We start from the raw sequence: 22,028 nt of genomic DNA on the forward strand, positions 1-22,028 counted from the left end.
CATAGAGACATAAATGCACTGCTTACCCCAGTTATAATAGCTCAATGCATATTTTTCATTATGACCTGCCAGTAAACAGGTTCTCACCTAACTAATGCCTACCCTGGCTTCAAACCCTGTGCACGCCACTGCTAATCAGTACCCTTATTATAAATGCGAAAGTGTGTTTGTTTGTTGGTTTGTCCTTCAATCACGTCGCAACGGTGCAACGGATTGACGTGATTTTTTGCATGGGTATAGATAAAGGCCTGGAGAGTGGCATAGGCTACTTTTTATCCCGGAAAATCAAAAAGTTCCCACGGGATTTTTAAAAAGATACGCGTACGAAGTCACGGGCATCAATCAGCTAGTACCTGATATTTGACAGATGTCGATTCAGGATCAAACCGAGAGCTCACTCACTCTAGTTCAGCAGACTGCTGCATTTAGTGCCAAAATCTTGAGAAGCAAGTTGCTTCAAAACGGGCCAGCAATCGCAGGTCTAGCGTACTTGGACCTATTAGTAGAGGTCAGTGACGGACGGATAATCACAAATCATGTTTTCTGACGTCACAACTCATGGCGTGACCTTACGCGCTATTCGTTTTGGGATCGCCCGAAATAGCCCAGCAGCGGAAATACTTCGCGCGATCTAAGCGAACGCACATGTTATGGATTTGTGACGTCAAGTTTTCACACACGTTTTTGATCACGTTTCTTTTCCACTCGCTTCATCTCTATTCATCACACAGGGTGGCATTTTGTAATGCCACCTGAAGGGAAATTACTCTTAATACTGTAGATAGAAAATTTTACGCAAAGAAAACATTCCTTTATTTTGAATAGAAAGAAAACTGAAATTTTTTCGATTTTCAAAGATCTTTGAAAATTCGTTTGCCACACCCGGGAATCGAACCGATTAAAATCTGTGAAAATTACAACCTGTACTTTTATTGCATAGATCGCTAGGATCAATTATAACACAATTAAACATACATACCTACAGTCTACACGTGTAGAAAATAGAAACAAAAGTTATTTTTTACTTTGTAGTGGTTTTGGAAGTCGGTTTTTTTTAATTTTTTTTATTATTATATCCTCTACAGTAGGTACACTAATGTTGCCTGGAAGAGGCCGAGCGATATTTGAAGATATTTTAGCGATATTGTACTTGCAAACAGCTTTGTTACATTTCTATTGTTTTGGTGTACAATAAAGAATATTTTACTTTTTTTACTTCCTTTACTTTTAGTGTAATATCATACTGATCAGTAAAATAATGGTGTTTAAATAAGAATAATCCAATAAACGTTTGCTAGTCAGAGGATCCGAATTCCAAAACTTTGAGCTAGCAAAAAATAATGGTTACATTAGATACTTTACAATAATTGGAATTCTTTTGTCATACAGGTTTAAAACTTCCAATAAAATAATTAAAACAACGTTGATAAGTTTAATACCTTTTTTTATAAAGTGTTTTTTTTATTCGATATAATAAAATTAGGTAAGTAAGCACTTACACGTGTAAGTCTGAACGTTAAAATTAGTTAGGCATCATTAAACAGTATTAAAACTATGGTATTACAAAGTATCCATAGAAAAGAGGAATTGGAAAAGTTGACAACTATTAATTTACTTTAATGCTCACTACCATAGTTCACTTTGTATACTGCTTACTTCTAATGGGCCTAGTATTGTAGCCTTTTCAGAAAGGCCTTGGTGATCTTTGGTCAGGGTCTACTGAAATAAGCTTAAAGTAAAAAATATTTTTTAATGGACTAAAAAGGATTGAAACACTCATGAAAAGAAAATATATATCTAACTAGCTTATTCCCGCGACTTCGTCCGCGTGGACCACATAAATTTAAAATCCCTGTGTTACCCCTTTACGGCGGTTACGCACTCATCCGATCCGAGTCCGTGAAAATACGGTCCTTTTTGTTTTGTCATTACATACTACATTTTACATACATAATATTACGTAGCTTATTACATAATATGTCGTAGATATTTTTGTATCCGTATTTTCACGGATTCGAATCGGATGAGTGCGTGATCGCTGTTAGGGATTGAATTTTCAAAAATCCTTTTTTAGCGGATGTCTACGTTATAATAGCTATCTGGATGCCGCCCGATCCGTCCAGCTGTGCGTTGACCGATCAGTCACCGTTTTGTCTTTGGTTTGTCAGATTTTGACAAAAATGGAAGTAGCCCTTGACTGCGATTTCACATGGTGGTAATAACTAATGATGCAGCTCCTCAAGTAGAAGCGCGCGGGCGGCAGTTTTTTTTAAATAAAACCACATTTTTAAACCCCTATTTTAGTTTCCACTATCTACGCGGAATTGCTGGAATCCGGAACGCTTAATCGCTTGGTGGCACGGCTTTGCCGGTAGTGTGGTAACTAACAACAGCCAAAGCCTCTCATCCGACCAGAACAGAGACTGGGATGCCAGCGACTTAAAAAGTTACGTGGGAACTCTTTGATTTGACTCTTTTGATTACTACTCTTCGCTCCGTTGCATCGTTGCGGAGTGATAAATTCTTGAATTGGTCCTGTCGGGATTTAAACCCAGGATCAGGACTAGTAAGACCACAGCGCTCACCACTGCACCAGGGAGGTCAATAAAGGTCGACTGCCATACTAATATTGTCGATTGTCGTCACACTTTTTCCTTATCCAGGCTTTATGGGGGCGGCTTGCATTCGGGTCAAGGGCGAGAATCAATGGAATCGCTTCGAATCGAATTACGTCTCATAAATATTCCCATGACGTTTCAGTTTTATCACTCCGGTTATATTTACTACGCCGCGAATATATAGCTCGTAGCTGCATCGGGAAAATGGGTCAATGGTATTTTTGAAACTGTTTTTATGATGATGAAATTTATTGAATGTTGTTTTGCAACATTTGCTGGGTGGAGGTGGATTGGAATTTTATTTCTAATAAGCTTTCAGGGGTTTCAAATGTATGTAGTCCATGCGGGTGAACTCGCAGGAATAAGCTAGTTTCTATTTTATTATTATTATTTTATTTTACACTTTATTGCACACAACACAAAGTAAACATTGAAAAAACACAATACAGGATCTTAATCTAATAGCTGTAGCATGCAAAGGCGGCCTTATCGCTAAAGCGATCTCTTCCATTCCAAAGCGATTTCTAATATATGTCTACAAAATTTCAGTTTGATATTCAAATTACAACCAGACTAAACTACGTCTGTAGGAAAGCTCTGAGGAGCGCGCTAGCTAGGTTTTCTAGTTTCTGCTTTTAAGAACCTTAGAAAACCCCTTATCTTTTGTCTACATATGACGTATCTGATAAGATGACACTTGAATCACGTTAATTTGGCAATTTTCACCAGATTTTACTGCCTAGCTCATTGTGAAGACAAAGCACAAGGTCGCCCCAGAACATACAAGTCATTACAACGTATTGCATTAAACGGTTCCAAGTCACACTGTATACAATTAATGGCTTTATTGCTATGGTAATGAGAACTACAATCGCGTGCATGTAATGTGTTCCCCATCCGGTATGTAGCGTTTGTTCGTAATTGTAGTCATATAACACGACACTGAACAAACACTCATTAAAATGTTTAATGCGGCCCGGAGAGATTCGGTAAGCAAATATGTAGCAATTTGGTTTTCATTACCAACCGAAATTGTAAACCACGTGTTTTACTTTTTGCGCAACTTGAAACAACTGGGATCAGCAAATATATTAATTAGTGTAAGGATGTGTCTAACAGCGTTTAAAATAAGTGGATGGAAGTAGGCCATGCGTATGTTTGTATAAAATATATAAGATAGATAGTGGTACTGATTTTGAGCAAAACCTACATAATTTTAGAGTATTCGCATACTATTCTTACTAATGTAATATGAAAAGGACAGAAGCAGTTTGACAGTTTTAAATTTAATTTTTGGATGGTAAAACCCGTGATTTTAGCGCACAGTCGAGTCGCGAGCCTACTGTTTAAATTTGGTGCAGTAAAATTTTAGAGTCTTTAAATGTTCGTGTTCAAGTTCATGTTCTGTCCCTTTTTAGCGTTGTTAAAAACACGTATTATGTGCGACGCGATTGAAGGAAAAACCAACAAACCAATACACCAACAAACCAACAAACAAACATACTTTCACATTTATAATAAGGGTTTATTCGAGGATTATGCTAGCAAGCGAGCGAGCATTGATTAAATATAATTGTGTACTAATACGTAGGTAGTTAATTTATTGCTTTATTCAAAGATTCAACCCAGCTACTTTATAGATAAATAGATAAGGATGGAACTTGTGTTCTTGATTACCTATGCGTAGAAATTCTTGTCACATATTCTCAGTAAGGGGTGGTTTATGCCAACACGTGGCTAGCACGGGCCGTGCCACGTACGAGGCGCCGAGTACGCCACACGGTGAAGCATGAACTGCTTCATATAAAATGTTCGTGATGTTTTGAATGCGTGCCTCTCCGCGCCTCGCACACGGCTCGTACCCGCCACGTGTTGGCATAAATCATCCCTAAATCTATGCATAAGTATTCTATTGTCGACTGTCGTCATCCACGGTGATTTTCCTATTTTATTACAATTAATTCTCGGGAATCAATTCCTTAGATATTTCTAGATCTAGAAAAAGGACAATGATAAGATTTAAATGCTATATGGCTTGGCTAGAATGCCTTCACCAATTTGGCTGTTACTTGCCAAGATGTTACTGGTAGAATATAATATATATATATAATATATATATATAATATATAATATATATATAATGTTTTTTTATTCATGTAAACTTAAAAAAACTACTTTAAGTTTATTTTGAAAGAAATTACTCATGCGTCTAGCGACTTCGTTGGCGTGGACTTTAAATTTTTTGAAAATCCCGTGGGAACTCTTTCATTTTCCAGGACAAAAAGTTGCCTATATCCTTCCTCGGGATAGTGATATAATTTCAACAAGTTCTTTTTTGTCAACAGATATGAGCGTCTGTTGAGACGCGCTCGCAGCGAGGACCTGAGCGAGGTGTCGGGCATCGGCTGCCTGTACCAGAGCGGCGTGGACCGCCTCGGCAGGCCCGTCGTCGTGTTCATCGGCAAATGGTTCCCCATATCCGACATCGACTTGGATAAGGTGAGTGTACTGGGTAACGAACAGACGCGCAAAGAGGCCTTGCATGACATGAAGAGCAGTAACAGTAGAGAGGCGAAACTGTAATACCATTACACGTAATCCATTACCTAACACGATCACACGGTGTATGGTTACTCAACCACTTGATTTACTGCGCGCTATTTTTCTTCATGTCTTAGGGTTCCATACCTCAAAAGGAAAAAAGGAACCCTTATTCGTTGTCTGCCTGTGTGTTATAAGATGTGCTATAAGACCTACCTACGTCCCAAATTTCATGATTCTAGGTCAACTGGAAGTACCCTATAGGTTTTCTTGACAGACACGACAGACAGACAGACAGACAGACAACAAAGTGATCCAATATAACGGTTTCCTTTTTTCCTTTTGAGGTACGGAATCCTAAACACAACAAATAATTATTAGTTTACTAAATCACATACATATAGGTAGATGGTGCTGCCCGTCATTAACTTGAAGTGTTGCACATAATAAAAGTGCTTGTACGATGGTACGGAACCCTTCGTGCGCGAGTCTGTCTCGCACTTGGCCGGTTTTTTTTCTTTTATCATCGCCTACCTTCGCATAGGCGTCTAGCCTATGCCTATGGCTTCTACGTCGCAGCCATAGCAAAAAGACACTTAACGGTGAACCCACAGGCATGCAGGTTTCCTCACGATGTTTTCCTTCACCGTTATGGTTCCTTCCTCGCTATGGTTTTGTTCAATCGGGCGATTTACTATATGTAGGTAGGTAATATAACGATACACTTAAGTACATCAATAAACATGAGAAAAGCGCTCTAGTTCAAGACTTTTACTAAAGCCATCTGAACTTCAAAATAGTTGTTTCGGCAGACCACCCATATTGCCAGGGGCTAATATTTGTCATCATCATCATGATGAACCCATCGCCGTCCCAGTACTGAGCACAGGTTTCTCCGAAATGAGAAGGACTTAGGCCATTGTCAAGTGCGAATTGGCAGACTTGACACACCTTTAGAACATTACGGAGAACTTGCAGATGTTGTAAGCCGTAATTTTAAAGTCAAAGTCAAATAGTTTAGTACACTTTTTGATGATCGGTTGTTGGATTTGTAAGATGATATAGTGGTGATAATTTTTACGCGAACTTACAACTAGCTTTACTTTTAACTTCGCGTAAAAAATATTTCGAGGGTTCCAAACACCCCCAGGTCTGAGCAGAGCCCACAACAAACTCAGCCGGGTATTCTTTTTACTATCCCCACTTTACAAAATCACTTATTATGAGGGCAATTTAGCCCTCATTTATCTGAATTTAAAAAAAAAAAACCCCCCTTACTCTGTGCTCTAACTGTGCTCTGTGTACTAAGCTGTTTCCTTTCCAGGCGCTGTTGTATCTAATCAAGCTGCTGGACCCGATCGTGCGAGGAGACTACGTGATCGCATACTTCCACACCATGGCTTCCTCGAACAACCATCCTCCCTTCTCCTGGCTTAAGGAGGTCTACACCGTGCTGCCTTACAAGTAAGATTCCTTTTGTTTTTCCCTCTTCTCTCTCTCTCTCTCTCTCTCTCTCTCTGTGAGAGCAATCACAGACCACCTATAGCCGGATAGACAGGATTGCCTAAATTGTCTCAAACGAAAACAAATCTCTTAGATATTAGTCTTGTTAGTACCTACTTAAGTTAGTACTAAGTAAGTTAACAGGCTGTGATAGCCTAGTGATTAGGATTTTTTCACAATGTGCATAATCTGCTTGTATTGTTACTTAATGTGTTTACCTCGTAGGTACGTACTCAAAACAATGATTTTACAAATTACTCACCTACGACATGACGTCCGGTAGTTCCGTGACTCACGCTTAGTTTCAATAACTAGCTATTTGCAGCAACATATTAAGGCGTATTAAATATTATATTGCACTCTGAGTGCTGGGCTGAGTCATATATCTAAATATATATCTTGCCAATTTGTGGGCGTGTTACTGTTACAAAATACATCTACCTATGTATACTAATATTATCAAAAGATAATATTAGTAAATACAAATACCTACTATCGGCACGCAAGAGGAGGAGGGAGAAGGATGACCGATCATTATTATTACTAATCCTCAGCCGACATCAGGATGCAGTAATTCAACAGAAGCTACTTTAATCAATGATCTTTACAATAATTAGTTCTCAACATTTTAAACAACCTATCGGATAAGTCTGGATCTACTTTCTCAATGAACCAGGCCGCATATGTGAACTAACGATATTCTTGTGTTATCAAATTACATTAATTATCCTCAATTACAATCATTGTAACTCTCACGTATCGCACATGGAAACCATCAACGCAACACAACCAGATCCCTAACCTAACCCTACCTAGGTCGCCTCCAACCACCCCTCACAGCGACCCCTCCCCTCACTCAAAACTAGCTAGCCTGAGCTAAACACTACCTCATGTGATTAGGGCGCAATTACCATTGCAACCTCTCAATCAAATCACGACCTATTCCATTATCTAATCATCTCAAGATAATCTACCACTGGTTCGGAATGCCACAGCCTACTGCAAGAAGAACCAGCAGGAATCTCGCGTAGCATCTTAACTCAATCATCAATCACAACTTTATGAACACTCTTTAAAGGATCATTGCATTGACTCTCCTACGATCTAAACCAGATCATATTATTGACTTCTCTTTACTAATTCACAATATTGTAATAGCTCTACCTTCTCCACTCTGTGCACATCTACACATCTTGCGTCACGCGCCACGACCACTGTCCACCCACGTATGCGATCACCACAGAAACCAGTAGGGCGATTGTCTAAAACCTGCATCAATCATTATTACAATCTCAATTGTTCTGATTGGCTGAATTTGTGCGATTCTTGTTGCAACAATGCATTGTGGCCAATAGTGAGCGAGCATTAACCAATCAGAGATGATTACGATCGTGACATTGTAGCTGTCAAACAACCGCGGTAGAGTCACAGGTAGAATGCAAGCTATTCGATCTCGTGGGCAACTCATTGTCTAATCCATTTCAACATTACACAAGAGTCATCAATGATTCTTTACCAAGCGGGTCATTCCAGCATCAACCAATCAATATTCCATATCATAACCACACCAATATTAATTACACTACCAGCCATCTCCGATAATGATTATTCTAAGCTAATCCTAAGCTAATATTATGATAAATTGCAAATCTTGTTCTTCTTGGAAATCCCGGGTTCGATTACTAGATACGTGAACTAATAATAATAATTAATATTAAATGTATTTGTTTTCTTTTTCAGATATAAGAAAAACCTGAAAGCATTCTACATTGTACATCCCACGTTTTGGACAAAAGTGAGTGCCTGATACCTTTTTTGTTTTATTAATTTAAAAATATTCGATAAGCAATTTAAGATGTGGTTGATATTGAGTTCCTACCATCAACAGTTTAGTGTTGATCGTAATCAATAGTTTAGTGTTGTTGATAGTAATCAATAGTTTAGTGTTGTTGATCGTAATCAATAGTTTAGTGTTGTTGATCGTAATCAATAGTTTAGTGTTGATTGTAATAAACAGTTTAGTATTGTTGATCGTAATCAATAGTTTAGTGTTGTTGATCGTAATCAATAGTTTAGTGTTGATTGTAATAAACAGTTTAGTGTTGTTGATCGTAATCAATAGTTTAGTGTTGTTGATCGTAATCAATAGTTTAGTGTTGATTGTAATAAACAGTTTAGTGTTGTTGATCGTAATCAACAGTTTAGTGTTGTTGATCCTAATCAACAGTCTAGTGTTGTTGATCGTAATCAACAGTCTAGTGTTGTTGATCGTAATCAATAGTTTAGGGTTGATCGTAATCAACAGTTTAGTGTTGTTGATGTAATCTATAGTTTATAATATATATTTACAGCCGCACACAGAGTCGCTTAATCGTTAGTTAAGGCATTCCTTATCCATACTAATCCATGACTTAAATAACGATTAAGCGACTCTGAGTGCGGCCGGTAGTCTCACTAACAATTTGCACAACAGGGCCTGGTAGAATGTAAGGTTCACATTCTAGCGAACAAACAATTATTTATTTACAAAACTAATTGATATGTGCACTCGTTCCTCAGATGATGACGTGGTGGTTCACAACATTCATGGCGCCGGCAATTAAGGCCAAAGTCCACACCCTGCCCGGCGTGGAGTACCTCTACTCTGTGATGGCGCGCGACCAGCTAGAGGTGCCCGCCTTCGTCACCGAGTACGACATGACGGTGAGTGGTCACCATCTTCTTCTTCTTCTTCTTCACTCTGGGCTGGTTTCCTCACTTAAACGTTTCCGTCGGTGTGGTCACCATGTTGGTTAACCAAATAAATTACAATTATTAATTTATTGGTCTCCCAAATCTTTAATTATTAAGTACAATCAAATGGTGTAGAACATTGACCCAAAATCGAATCGGGGCCACCCCGATTGCCATCTCGACCTGTCGCGGACTATATATATGGAACCCTAAAAGAGCGAGGTTCGACTCGCACTTGGTTGGTTTTTCTTTTATTATTACTAATTTTTAGGGTTCCGTACCACAAAAGGAAAAACTGAACCCTTATAGGATCACTTTGTTGTCTGTCTGTCTGTCTGTCGGTCTGTCAAGAAACCTACAGGGTACTTCCCGTTGACCTAGAATCATGAAATTTGGCATGTAGGTAGGTCTTATAGCAGACATTCGGGGAAAAAATGAAAACCGTGAATTTGTGGTTACATCACACAAAAGAAATTAAATTGTGGTCACGAACAAATGTTGCTATTTTCAACTTTCAAAGTTAGATTACTTTATCAAGTGGAGTATCATATGATAGGGTTTTACTTGTACATTCTAAAACAGATTTTTATTTATTTTTTGGCTTAATAGTTTTTGATTTATCGTGCAAAATGTCAATAAAATACGATTGTAGTACGGAACCCTCAGTGCGCGAGTCTGACTCGCACTTGGCCGAGTTTTTTTTGATAGAAATAATAAAATAAGCTACTTCTGTTCCAGATAAACGGTCTCCACTACTTCCAGCCCGACACCAGCAGCACGTAGACCGCAGCGCGCCGCCAACTCTATGCTCTATGGTTATTTTATACTTTATAGTTCATACCGTAAACACGTATTACACTCTATGGATCTATATCCGATAACATTTTTTAAGTTGTTCACAGACTTCAAAAGGGCTAGAATCCAGGCAATTTAAAACTTTTTATGTTTGCTTTAGCCGAATTAGTCCTTAAAATTACTCGTTCATGCGTCTGATATAATAGAAGTGACTGACCGAATTCGGCCTAATCCGAAATCAAAATGTCTGTCAGTTACACATATGAAATAACACATTTATTTCTAAATTCTTGAACATGCTACTTTTAGCAATGTACTAGAAATGGATCATTTCACAGGTAGCATGTGTACAAGAGATGGACCATTTCATAGGTAGCGTGTGAAAAAGCACGTGAAAAATGCTACTTTTAGCATGTACAAGAGATGGACCATTTCATAGGTAGCGTGTGAAAAAGCACGTGAAAAATGCTACTTTTAGCATGTACAAGAGATGGACCATTTCATAGGTAGCGTGTGAAAAAGCACGTGAAAAATGCTACTTTTAGCATGTACAAGAAGAGATGGACTATTTCATCGGTAGCATGTGAAAAGTCACGTGAAAAATGGTACTCTTAGCATGTACAAGAGATGGACCAATTCACAGGTAGCATTGAAAAATCTCGTGTAACGCCGTTTCATAAGTAACACTTGGTACCTTACTTAATAAAGTAGCCTGTGAGAAATCACGAAGCAAAATCTCACAAAGTTATTACATTTGATTTCACGTGGCATGGCCATCGACCCGAGCTAAAGAGCTTGCAAGCGAGAACACTCGCATCGCTGCGTTCAAATCGAAGTAACAAACATCCATATTTTCACATTAATAATATTAATAGGATTAGGACTAGATTAGGTTTTTTAGGATCATTGGGATACACGAAAATATCGATCGGTCGGTCACTGCATAGCACGCGAGTTATGTGCGGCTTAAATTTACTTTGTTAGGAATTACGAAAAAGGCAATAATTGAAAGCTCATTGAATACGTAAAGTGAATAATTATTGTCGCGGCCTAGAAAGCTAGTCTTTCGGTGCGTTTGACCGATTTTTAACACCTGTGTTCTAAATAAATCAAACCATTTACTTAAAATAGTATATAATTTGATTCATCAAAAGTCCCGCAAATCGCTAATGCGCGTGGCCGCCGTTTTAGTGACGTCAGCACTAGACTGAAGTTTCAACCTTTGCTTTCCCCACCGTAGTGCAGCGTATAAGTCCCGCATATTGCTAATGCGCGTGCCCGCTATTTAAGTAACGCATTTTAGCACTAGACTGAAGTTTCGAGCTGATGGCATATTTTTATTTCGGCCTGTCGTCAAAATGACGTCATTTTGATGTTAATTAGACATGGTTCCAGCGCGATAGCAATTTGCGGGACTTATACTGCAGCTTTTTGCTCATGTCGTTTGCCGCGCTGGTATTTGTTTAAGATGTTTTTGATATTCTTACGTAGTTTTTTTTTTAAACAATAAATTCTCCAGTTTAAAACCGGTCGAACGCACTATACAGTTTATGAGAAAAAAAATGTAAATTCATCATATTATGCTCTACTTACGTCTAAACGCTGGATGATGTCATATTATTTTCATACAAATGGCGGCGTATTAGGCCATTGTTAGATTACATTTCCTTAGGTGACTTGTATGGTAGGTACCTAATTAATTGCAGGTAACTTTTCGGAGAAAAGCGTAAGTGCCGGGCAATAGCGCGTCGCTTACGACTTTCTGCGTTGAGTTGTCAACTTTTAAGTCATTTAAGAAAATATAGATTGTAAAGTGGAATTTCTATACAACTTTGTTACACTGAAGGATAAGAGTGGGTCGTCATTTTTTTAAACTCCGTGTCAAAAGGTGCGTAAAGCCCGCACCAAAACCTATATACACTATGCGGCCGAAAGTAATGTACATCGACCTTTGGAAGGAGATAGCAGATTTGTAGAGCGTTATCCCTGTCGTTGAGACCGACAAAACGTCATATAGGTAGGACAGAGACAACGCTCTACAAAAGCCGAAATGTTAAGAAAGTAATGTACATCGGCATTCTAAAGGCCGATGTACATTACTTTCTGCCACGTACTGTACCAAGTCTGTCGCTGTGCGTATGTTTCGCACACATACAAGCGTACGAATTCGTCTTCACTTTTTAAATACAATTTGTATGAGCTTTGTCTATCTAGAATTTTATAATATCTTTGAAGAAGAAGAAGAATAATAAATATTTCTAATCTGTTACGTCTACTTTTGTATGGAATATCTGTGGAAACAGCATGCAGCATTCCCCAGTTCAGTGAAATGGAATGCGTTTTGAATTTTTTTGGCAATCTTCCGCACTAAATCTGACTCTATATCAATCAATTAACCAATGAAAAGATTCTAAATGGTATGTTTATTCACCATGTCAAGTGTCAACCCATCGTCGGCCCACTACTGAGTACAGATCTCTTTAGAAGAAAGTTGTAAGGTTATGAAAATTCTTGAATTTGAAAATTAAAATACAAAAAAGTCATAGAAAAGCTGTATAGAAATTATACAACAGATTATATTTTTAAGTGTTTATTATATTGTACACAATCTCAAAACTGGCAGGACTAGTATTGCTATCCTTTTCCATTGACAACAGAGTGAAAAAGACAGCACTATAGACAGTGGCGTGCACATACTCCGAAGCAAGGGTAAGCATTAGTAAGATAGGCCTTAGATACACCTTATATAGACCTATGGAATGGCAGGTCATAAAGAAAAATGTCGTTTCAACTAGGGTAACCAGTACTTTTATGCCTCTATGAATTGCACGCCACTAACTATAGACCTAGATATAGATCAGCAAATAGATCTGTGAATTTTGTTTTTAGAGATTGTGTACAACAGAATGGACACATTGTTGGTTATAAATTGTAATTTTAGTATTAGTGGTGCATTTTTATATTACGTAAGTGAATGATGAGTGAATATTCGTGTTCTTAGCTTGTAAATTAAGTAATTAAGGCAGGTTTACATTAAAACAGTGGCTGAATCTAGCGCTCCATGTCACTGTTTCAATCTAAACCTGCACTAACATTGTACTCGATACGTAAACTTACAGTTCACATCACGAAATTTGAAAACTTACATAATTATTATGAGTTCGCACATTTCGGCAACGTTAATAAATATCGAGTATCGAAAGTACGAAACGTCAGAGTAAAATAGACCCCAACATACTTGTTATAAGGTTCAAATTCGTCTCTGAACCTACAGCCTACGCCACCAAGCGGAAAAATTATAAAATCAAAATTAGTAACACTGAAAAAACGACTGTAAAACTATTAACTTCAGTTACGTTTTACTCTGACTTCATTATATAAAATGTACAACTTTTTCAACTTTCGTGATGTGTCATATAACTTTCTATTTCATGTCAAGTTTTCTACATTACTAAGAAAATTCTCTAAAGTGTGGCACAGATAAAATCAAGATATAAGTTTCTATTTATTTTTTTGCTTGTGACACTTGTCGCATAATTTAAATAATTACATAAACTCGAAAATACGAAACAGGGTCAAACTCATTTTTTTAAATCCCTTTCATTACATTTTTATTTTTCTTTAATTTTATACTTTAATATTATGTTATTAATAATTTATTAATAACATAATATTAAAAATATATGCTCGCTTACGCAAATTAAGAGCAATAATGCTGTGTCTACACTAGCGATCAGGATCATTAGATGTCACAACTCACAATATAATGTTAGCATGGGAATCGCATATACAGTAAAATTTAAAGCTAGCCTTATCTAATTACTATACAAATCATACCCGCGCGGAAAGGTGCCAAGAATACTGGCTGCATTCCGCGCTGGACAGTCAGGCTGATCCGTTGCGCAAGAAATGAGCCAGCCCTTGTGTCACCTGATGAGGTGTATGTCATAATGTAGGAAATAAAAAATATTGTAAAATAATTTTATAACATTCACGAAAACTTAAATAGTTATATATTTTAACTACTGGTCATCGGCTGGTGCTAGTATTTTATTACATATTTTTAACCGACTTCCAAAACAGGTTCTCAAATCGGTGCATATATTTTTTAAATCCAACAGTTTGTTAGTATTGTAAAAAGTCAATGTAAATAGTTCAATGTTAGAACAGAGATTTTTGACGCTTTAGTGATACTTTGATAGGTATTATAAATATAGGCACATAGTCTAATAGGTAGTACCAACCTGTTTTATTATATTCAGAATAGTGGATTTTTAATATAAAGGTGCATCCAGACTATATATACTTAGCATATTTTTATAACTTTTTTCGGAAGTTTAGACATGCTATATATTTAAACAATGGCCCCGATTCTCTAGTCTCTCTCTGAACTAAATTTAGAGTATCTGCATCCTTTTCTTTTTACTAATGCTAAAAAAGGAACGGAACAATCACGGGTTTTACCATCTAAAAATTAAATTTAGAAATGTCAAACTGCTTCTGTCCTTTTCATATTACAATAGTAAGAAGAGGGTGCGAATACTCTAAAATTAGGTTGTGCTTAGAATCGGTGCCAGTGTGCAACAATATATGATCTGAACGCACCTTAGAAAAATACGTTTGGCTATATTTTTTGGTGCATAACAAACACCACTGCCAAGTATTGTTAAAGTGCTTTAAGCATATTATATAAACAAATATAATATTATGCACCGAGTAGAAATTTACTCGATAGAAGCATACTATGCTACTCTGCGGAATTCCATGACATATAAAGAAAGCTTTCTTTACCATAATCCGCATAAAATATTCGGTGCATAGTGATAAGGTATAGTTCTCGAAATTTCGCAGGTTTTTTTTTTTCAAATAATGTTTATAACATTTTTATAACACTTAATAACAAAAATTAAATGTGCCACAAAATATTTAAAAAAAATCGTTTTTACACAAAACATGAAACTTAATATTGCAAGACAAAACTCATGCTGTCCTTTTCTACAGTGAACCGCGCGACAAGGATAGTATAAAGTATTACTCTAAGGAGTACCTACATAATATTCAACGAACCTGTAAGTACTTTCACAGCTTTGTGTTAAACGTTTATAATGAGAGTATTAAGTGTTAAACACTATGTTATGTAATTGTTAAGATTTTGAATACTTACCAATATTTTTTAACTACATATTAAGATAATATCTTTCCAAAAATAAAAACAAATACATTGACCGCAATGAAAACAAGAAACTTTCAAAACTTAAATATACCTAACTTATTTGATGAGTAGGTACCTAAAGAAAGAAAGAGGATCATTTCAAAAAATATGTAAGTGCCTCACATTATAGTTACTAAAAATACTTATATCCTGAAAAATTTAACTGAATTTATTTTTACTTTCTAATTTTTGTCCAAAATTAATATTGTGCATCATTGCATTATGAAATCATCATATTTAACAAAAAATAGCATCTAAAAGAATATTGATTTAATCTTTTTTTTAATCATTGAGTATCAATAATCTAAAAGTAAATACCTACTTTTAGATTAATTAATCACAAAATTTTGCGTAAATGACCAGCCAGCAATACTTTGTCTTGTTTTCATTGTCGGTCACACCAGTAAACTACTAACCACAAAGGCTTTAGGTGTGAACCTCGTGTTACTTTATAAATGTCCACAAAGTCTGTAAAGCTGCTATGGGTTTTGAAAAACACTTAGGTACTCGCTAGCGTCTGCGTGAAGTATATTTTGCATAACATATTTACATATTCAAGCATATCAATCAAACAAACAATATTATAACTACAATTTCAATGTCCCACACTCGAATACTGAAAAAGTATCTTAAATCTTTAGGATCTGTAGCTTTATTTGACACACTTCACATTTTTTCAGACATCAGAGAACCCCTTAATATAAATATTAATTTGTCATAAAAATGTAGATGCTAGCGAATATACTTACCGTTGCAAAACTCATAATAGCTCTAAATTCTGTTGTTGAGTTTGTTGTAGAAAAGAGGATATTATGTATAAGTATTTTAATGCTAATATAGGAGTTATTTGAACAATGTGATGCGGTAAAAGTTGGTTAAGTTTCATATTTTATAACGAAATTATTAAGCTATGTAAATATTTAACAAAAACACAAAATAAAGTTATTAATTTACTAAAAATGTTGCATTTTTATTTACACCTCTAGTTAAAATGACTGTACAGCAGGCGTAAAGTGGTCGGGAATCGGGATGTCTACGCGTGGATTTAGTATTGGTGGCTATATTTAGCACATATTAGGTACTAAAGTACCATTCGTGGCATTATTAATACATACAGGCAGATACAGGGTACCAGAACGCTGGCAAAAACGAAGACAGGTGATTGTACCGATGATTACTGATATGTAAGAGTTTACGATATATTGCAAATAAAACATCAGTGTATAATCATCATGATCAATCAATCGTCCATCGCCGACCCACTACTGAGCACGGGTCTCCTCTCTGACTAAGAATGGTGTAGGCCACCTCTGCCACACTGGCCCAGTGCGGATTGGCACACTTGAGAACATTATGGGGAACTCTGTCATGGATTCACAGATTTGAGAACATTATGGGGAACTGTGTCATGCCAGTTTCCTCACATTGTTTTATTTCACCATTGAAGCAAGTAATATTTAATTGCATAAAAGTTAAAACGCACATAACTCTGGAAAGTTGGACATACATGTGCGGGATGGAACTCCGAATAGAAGGCGTCTTAACAAGTAGGCTATCAGCATTTTTTTAGAAGTGTATAGGATGCTATTAATCATTACAATGCAATTGGGCTATTCAGATCAAAAAAATAGGTCAAAAGTATAATAAAGATGAATAAAACTATGCTATTCAAAAAAATCACATTTATTTCTCAATTTAAATAATAAATACTAAAAACAACTGCTGTAATACTGATACAAACACTATTTAGAAATATGCAGTCTATTTATCACATTAACAAAAAAGTTGAGGGCTGGGTACTTATTCGACGCTGACATTAGAGTGACTTTGGTCACAGTTAACACATTTGATAACAAGTAACCACCGATAGCTCCTAAATAACATGGTATTGGCCATTGCTGCCACGGGGTGTTCCAGTCCAATGGAATTACCACAGCACCAAGCCAAGCTCCACAGATTGTCATCAAAGCGTTATTTACCAACATAGCGATTATTGTGTCTCTGGAGAAGTTTTTAACACCAAATAAAAGTTGCATCGCTGATTCGACCCCTGAATGTGCTATTAACGGAAATATAGTCAACAAAGTCAGTAGACAAGACAACATTAACGTCCCATCATGATTCTCTAACACCGGAGCGCCGAACAGGATTATAGCCACAAAAAAACAAAACACAACTCCAAAGAAGAATACTACAGATTTCATAACCTCGCTAGCACGGTTTTTACTCTTCTTCTTAACTTGGAATTCATTACTAGAGTTCAGGTAAAATGATTTCATCAACTCTGCCAGAAATATAAGAACCAGGATATAAATTGAGGAGGCATTCCCAACAGAATACAGTAGACCCTTGTAAGATATCACAGTCACAATGCTCGGCAGATAAATGCATGTTAACAGACTGGAAATAGTAACTCTTCGCAGTTCTAAATTATTGTTCAACGAAAACATCGTTATAATAGCAAAAGTTACAACTTTATCTCATATTATTCCTTTGGAATAAATTATTTTAAATTGAAAATTAATTTTATATTCCTTTTTATTTACAATTTTTGTGCAACATTAAACATCGACCCATCAAATAATGTCAAGTTGACATTGACAATGAATTATGATTAAAAAACCACAGACAGAATAATCATTCATCCAAGCAGAATATAATTTTGATTTTTAAATGTTGGCTAAAACGAACATCTGTTTTGTCTTTTTAAATAGTCGTATTGTAATTGGATGCAGTGCACAAGAGCTTTTACAAAAAAAAAAAACATGCAACACAGCTGTGAAATTGACAGTTTCGCAAAAAGATAGCAACATTCATAAATTTGTCACAATGTTTTGACATTTCGGATTCAAAATAAAAATTTTACGTGGACTGGAGTCGAAAGTATAGGAAAACCATTTATCCAAACATAATCGATATGACGACACGTACTTTATAAATGAAGGCTGTTGTGTTTCGAACCACCAGTCACTAACGTAACCTCGGCGAGACGTTCGGCTACAGTGGGAGCCAATGTTGTACGTGCGGAGCATCCAAAATCGTATAAACACTGTTCTATATACTTGTGTCGTAAGTGAGTGTCATCGATTACATAAAATGCCTTGCCCATTCCTAGGATCAATGAATCAAGGATTCGTGAGGAATTACGGCAGCGTGCTACTCAAACAATATGGGAACCTGTGCCCGATCCTCTCCCGAGGCTTCCGCTCCCTCGGGGTCGACGAGACCAAGTGCCCTTTCATTCAGGACAACTCGATCGTTTCCGAGGCTCCGAAAGAAATGACCGAGGACATCAAGGAGAGCGTGCCCACATACCAGTACGACAAGTTCTTCAGTGAACAAATCAACGCCAAGAAGAAGGATTACTCGTACCGAGTGTTCAGGAAGGTGTCTCGTCTCGCGGCGGAGGGTATGTATCCGCAGGCGCTGGAAGGAGCCGAGAACCGGCGCGTGACGGTGTGGTGCGCCAACGACTACCTGGGAGCGTCGCGCCACCGCGCCGTGCAGGACGCGGCCGTCTCCGCCATCCGCGCCTACGGCACGGGCGCGGGCGGCACGCGCAACATCGCGGGCAACTCCCAAATGACTGAAAAACTCGAAGCCGAAATCGCCAAACTCCACAAGAAGCCTGCCGCCCTCATCTTCAGTTCCTGTTTTGTTGCAAACGATGCAACTTTGTCCACTCTAGCTAAACTCATGCCAGATTGTATCGTCTACTCGGACGCGGGCAACCACGCTTCCATGATCCAGGGGATCAGGAACAGCCGGGCTCCCAAACATATATTTAGGCACAATGACCCCAACCACCTTAGAGAATTGTTATCGGCGTCGCCGGCCGGTGTACCGAAGCTAGTCGTTTTTGAGACTGTCCACTCCATGAGTGGAGCCATTTGTCCTTTAGAAGAAATGTGTGATATTGCTCATGAGTATGGGGCCTTGACCTTTGTGGATGAGGTGCATGCTGTGGGGTTATATGGAAAACATGGCGCAGGCATTGCGGAGGAGAGAGGTCTGGAGCACCACATAGACATTGTGTCTGGAACTTTGGGTAAAGCCTTTGGCAATGTTGGCGGGTACATTGCTGGGTCCAGTCTTCTCATTGATACCATCCGGTCGCTCGCACCTGGGTTTATTTTCACCACAGCACTTCCTCCGCCAACTTTAGCAGGCTCCTTGGCAGCTATACGCCTTCTGGCCAGCGAGGAAGGAAGAAGTATGAGAGCGAAACACCAAGGAATCGTGAGATACTTAAAACTATCTTTGCTCATCGCTGGTCTTCCTCAAATGCCATCCGTGAGTCACATAGTACCTGTGCCGATAACTGGCGCAGACAAGGTCGCCCAGGTGGCAGAGTCCCTGATGAAGAGGGGCCATTACGTGCAAGCTATCAACTACCCGACGGTGGCTCGGGGGGAGGAGCGCTTGAGGTTCGCGCCGGGGCCTCACCACACGCCAGAAATGATAGACAGCCTGGTCACTGCCTTGATTGAATCATTCCATGAAAATAATATCAGGTTCGACCAGTTTATGGTGAACGGCGCTTGCAGAGAGTGCAGTATGGAGTACAAGGTCGACATCGCGTATGAAGAACCATACAAGTACACCATGATCGCTGCATAATTTATTGCATATAAAATTGAAGAATGCTTCTCTAAAGACAGATTTACATTTTGTTAGTCACCAAATCAAAAAAACTTGTCAGACTCGTTAGTTGATTTAAATTAAAAATAATAAGCAAACCTTGGTTAGCTTCACTGACCTAACTTGAAACACGTCAATGCTAATGAAGTACTAAACTAATAAAATTAAGTCAGTACAGCATTCGATTCCATGTAAACAATGCGTATCAGAAATATCACAGGTATTTCGGTTTCGATGACGGCAAGTAAAATCGAAGTTACTGGTTCTATGTAAATCTGCCTTAAATCTATGTGCAGGCAAAAAATGACAAAAAATATGTTAAAATATTGCAAATTTTATTTCAGTTGTTATTTTACGGTGTGGTTTTATGGTAGGGATAAATAAAAATATGGTATTATTTACTTGGTTGTATCATTTATTTCCTGTACATCTGTGCATTGCGGTTACACTTCTACCCGTCTTTTAATCCATTGATCTCACCCCTGTTATGTACATGATAACTGAAATTTATTCCGATAAGTTTACTTTAGTTCTTTTGAAAATCCTTAGAATGTTGGAACACTGTTAAATTACATTTTGATATATTTGTTGAGCAAATAATTTATTATTACTGGCTAAAATTACGGTACTGTCGTGTCCGTCAAGAAAACCTATATGGTACTTCCCGTTGATCATGAAATTTGACAGGTAGGCACAAGTAAAGGAAAAAATCAAAAGCCGTGAATTTGTGGTTACATTACAAAAAAATTAGAATGTGGTCACAAAAAATTAATTAACTAAATCACATTAGCTTACAGTGTTCTACATAAAAGTGTCAGGTAGATATAGATATCTTGTGCGATGGTATGGAACCCTTGGTGTGCGAGTCCGACTCGCACTTGACCGGTTTTTTTTTAAGTCTGTTAATAAATACGGCGTAAAAATCGGTATTAGGGGTGCGGGATTCGATATCCCCTCTCTTGGTAAAGATGCGCTCTGACCAATACACCTATTCACTTAGTCCCAGTACTTGATAACGCCGTCCCAGCCCGCGGTCAGCAGTCTGCTTGGCTCGTGCGGGTGCCACAGGGAGGTGATACACACGCCGTCATGCGCCTTCCATTTCTTGTAAAGCTTCGTCGTCTTCCAGTCCCATATGTAGCACTTACCGTCTGCATCGCCCGACACGAGGTAACTGCAACAAAGGAACACTTGAGTTAGATCTCATCGCTGAGGATGTAAACTCTTTCCGTTAATCAGACAATGGCACGAGTTTTATTGGGATAATAATGTGATGGGTTTTCAGATCCTTTCCTATTTTAAATAGCATAAATTGATCTCTATCAGAGTAAACTAGAGCGAGGAAACTCGGTTTGATCCTGAAATCGACATTCTGTCAAATATTAATTAGGTTAGGGAGGGGTGAAATCAAAAATAGTTTCATAGCCTACCTCATGATCAACCTATCGCCAGTTTACTACAGAGTACGGGTCTCCTCTCAGAGAGAAGGGTTCTGGCCATAGTCTACCACGCTGACCATGTGCGGATTGGTAGACTTCACACATCTTTAAGAACACTATGGAGAACTCTCAGGCATGCAGGTTTCCTCACGATGTTTTCCTTCACCGTTTAAGCAAGTTTCACCTAGCGTCAAATAAATATAGGTAACATTTGACGCCTACCAGTGTAGGTAAAAGGCTCGACGTTTACCTAGTTACAAGTTTCATAACTGGCGTGAGCTGCGCCTCTACCTCTACCCGCTTCAGGCACATTATATAGGTAGGTTCCAGATTCCGTGTTAGTACAGAACTATCACTAAACCTATCTTAGTACTTATTACTAGCTTAACTTAACAACTTTCTCCCATACACAACACAAGTTGAACGCAATTTTCTCGCCCGTAAACAACAAATGCGCGAATACAAAATCTTATTTTCTCGATTTTTCTTTCGATTCGCTGCCGATGTAAACCGACCCTTAATTTTTGCACTAATTTAAAACCGGCT

At 37.9% G+C, this 22,028-nt stretch overlaps 4 protein-coding genes across 6 annotated transcripts in view; 2 read left to right on the plus strand and 2 right to left on the minus strand.

The window, feature by feature from the left end:
* Nucleotides 1-11,542, plus strand: part of Gdap2 (ganglioside induced differentiation associated protein 2) — a 93,246-nt gene extending 81,704 nt beyond the window's left edge. For 2 of the 3 annotated variants that reach the window (XM_034974076.2, XM_034974075.2), the window contains exons 8-12: nt 4,964-5,117; nt 6,484-6,623; nt 8,403-8,457; nt 9,222-9,365; nt 10,134-11,542. In XM_034974076.2, coding sequence (XP_034829967.1) covers nt 4,964-5,117; nt 6,484-6,623; nt 8,403-8,457; nt 9,222-9,365; nt 10,134-10,178 — 538 coding nt within the window. In that variant the 3' untranslated portion in view covers nt 10,179-11,542. The remainder of the gene's footprint in view (nt 1-4,963; nt 5,118-6,483; nt 6,624-8,402; nt 8,458-9,221; nt 9,366-10,133) is intronic. The other variant, XR_011237386.1, reaches the window with a different exon arrangement.
* Nucleotides 11,543-17,067: 5,525 nt separating this feature from the next.
* Nucleotides 17,068-17,991, minus strand: PIG-F (phosphatidylinositol glycan anchor biosynthesis class F). The gene has a single exon (XM_034974077.2). The coding sequence runs from the start codon at nt 17,850-17,852 to the stop codon at nt 17,145-17,147; it is 708 nt and encodes a 235-aa protein (XP_034829968.1). The 5' UTR covers nt 17,853-17,991; the 3' UTR covers nt 17,068-17,144.
* Nucleotides 17,992-18,414: 423 nt separating this feature from the next.
* Alas (5-aminolevulinate synthase) lies at nt 18,415-20,444 on the plus strand. The gene has a single exon (XM_034974073.2). The coding sequence runs from the start codon at nt 18,415-18,417 to the stop codon at nt 20,020-20,022; it is 1,608 nt and encodes a 535-aa protein (XP_034829964.1). The 3' UTR covers nt 20,023-20,444.
* LOC117987117 (pre-mRNA-processing factor 17) overlaps nt 20,440-22,028 on the minus strand; it is a 31,517-nt gene continuing 29,928 nt past the window's right edge. Inside the window, exon 11 of the mRNA XM_034974071.2 lies at nt 20,440-21,217. Within this exon, the coding sequence (XP_034829962.1) occupies nt 21,040-21,217 (178 nt within the window). The 3' untranslated portion in view covers nt 20,440-21,039. The remainder of the gene's footprint in view (nt 21,218-22,028) is intronic.

This window comes from Maniola hyperantus, chromosome 12 (genome assembly GCF_902806685.2).
Source record: "Maniola hyperantus chromosome 12, iAphHyp1.2, whole genome shotgun sequence".
NCBI classification, from domain to species: domain Eukaryota; kingdom Metazoa; phylum Arthropoda; class Insecta; order Lepidoptera; family Nymphalidae; genus Maniola; species Maniola hyperantus.

Bases quoted from the DNA above. Each gene is read 5' to 3' on its own strand.
- PIG-F (XM_034974077.2), bottom strand. From the start codon at position 17,852: ATGTTTTCGTTGAACAATAATTTAGAACTGCGAAGAGTTACTATTTCC.
- Alas (XM_034974073.2), top strand. From the start codon at position 18,415: ATGTTGTACGTGCGGAGCATCCAAAATCGTATAAACACTGTTCTATAT.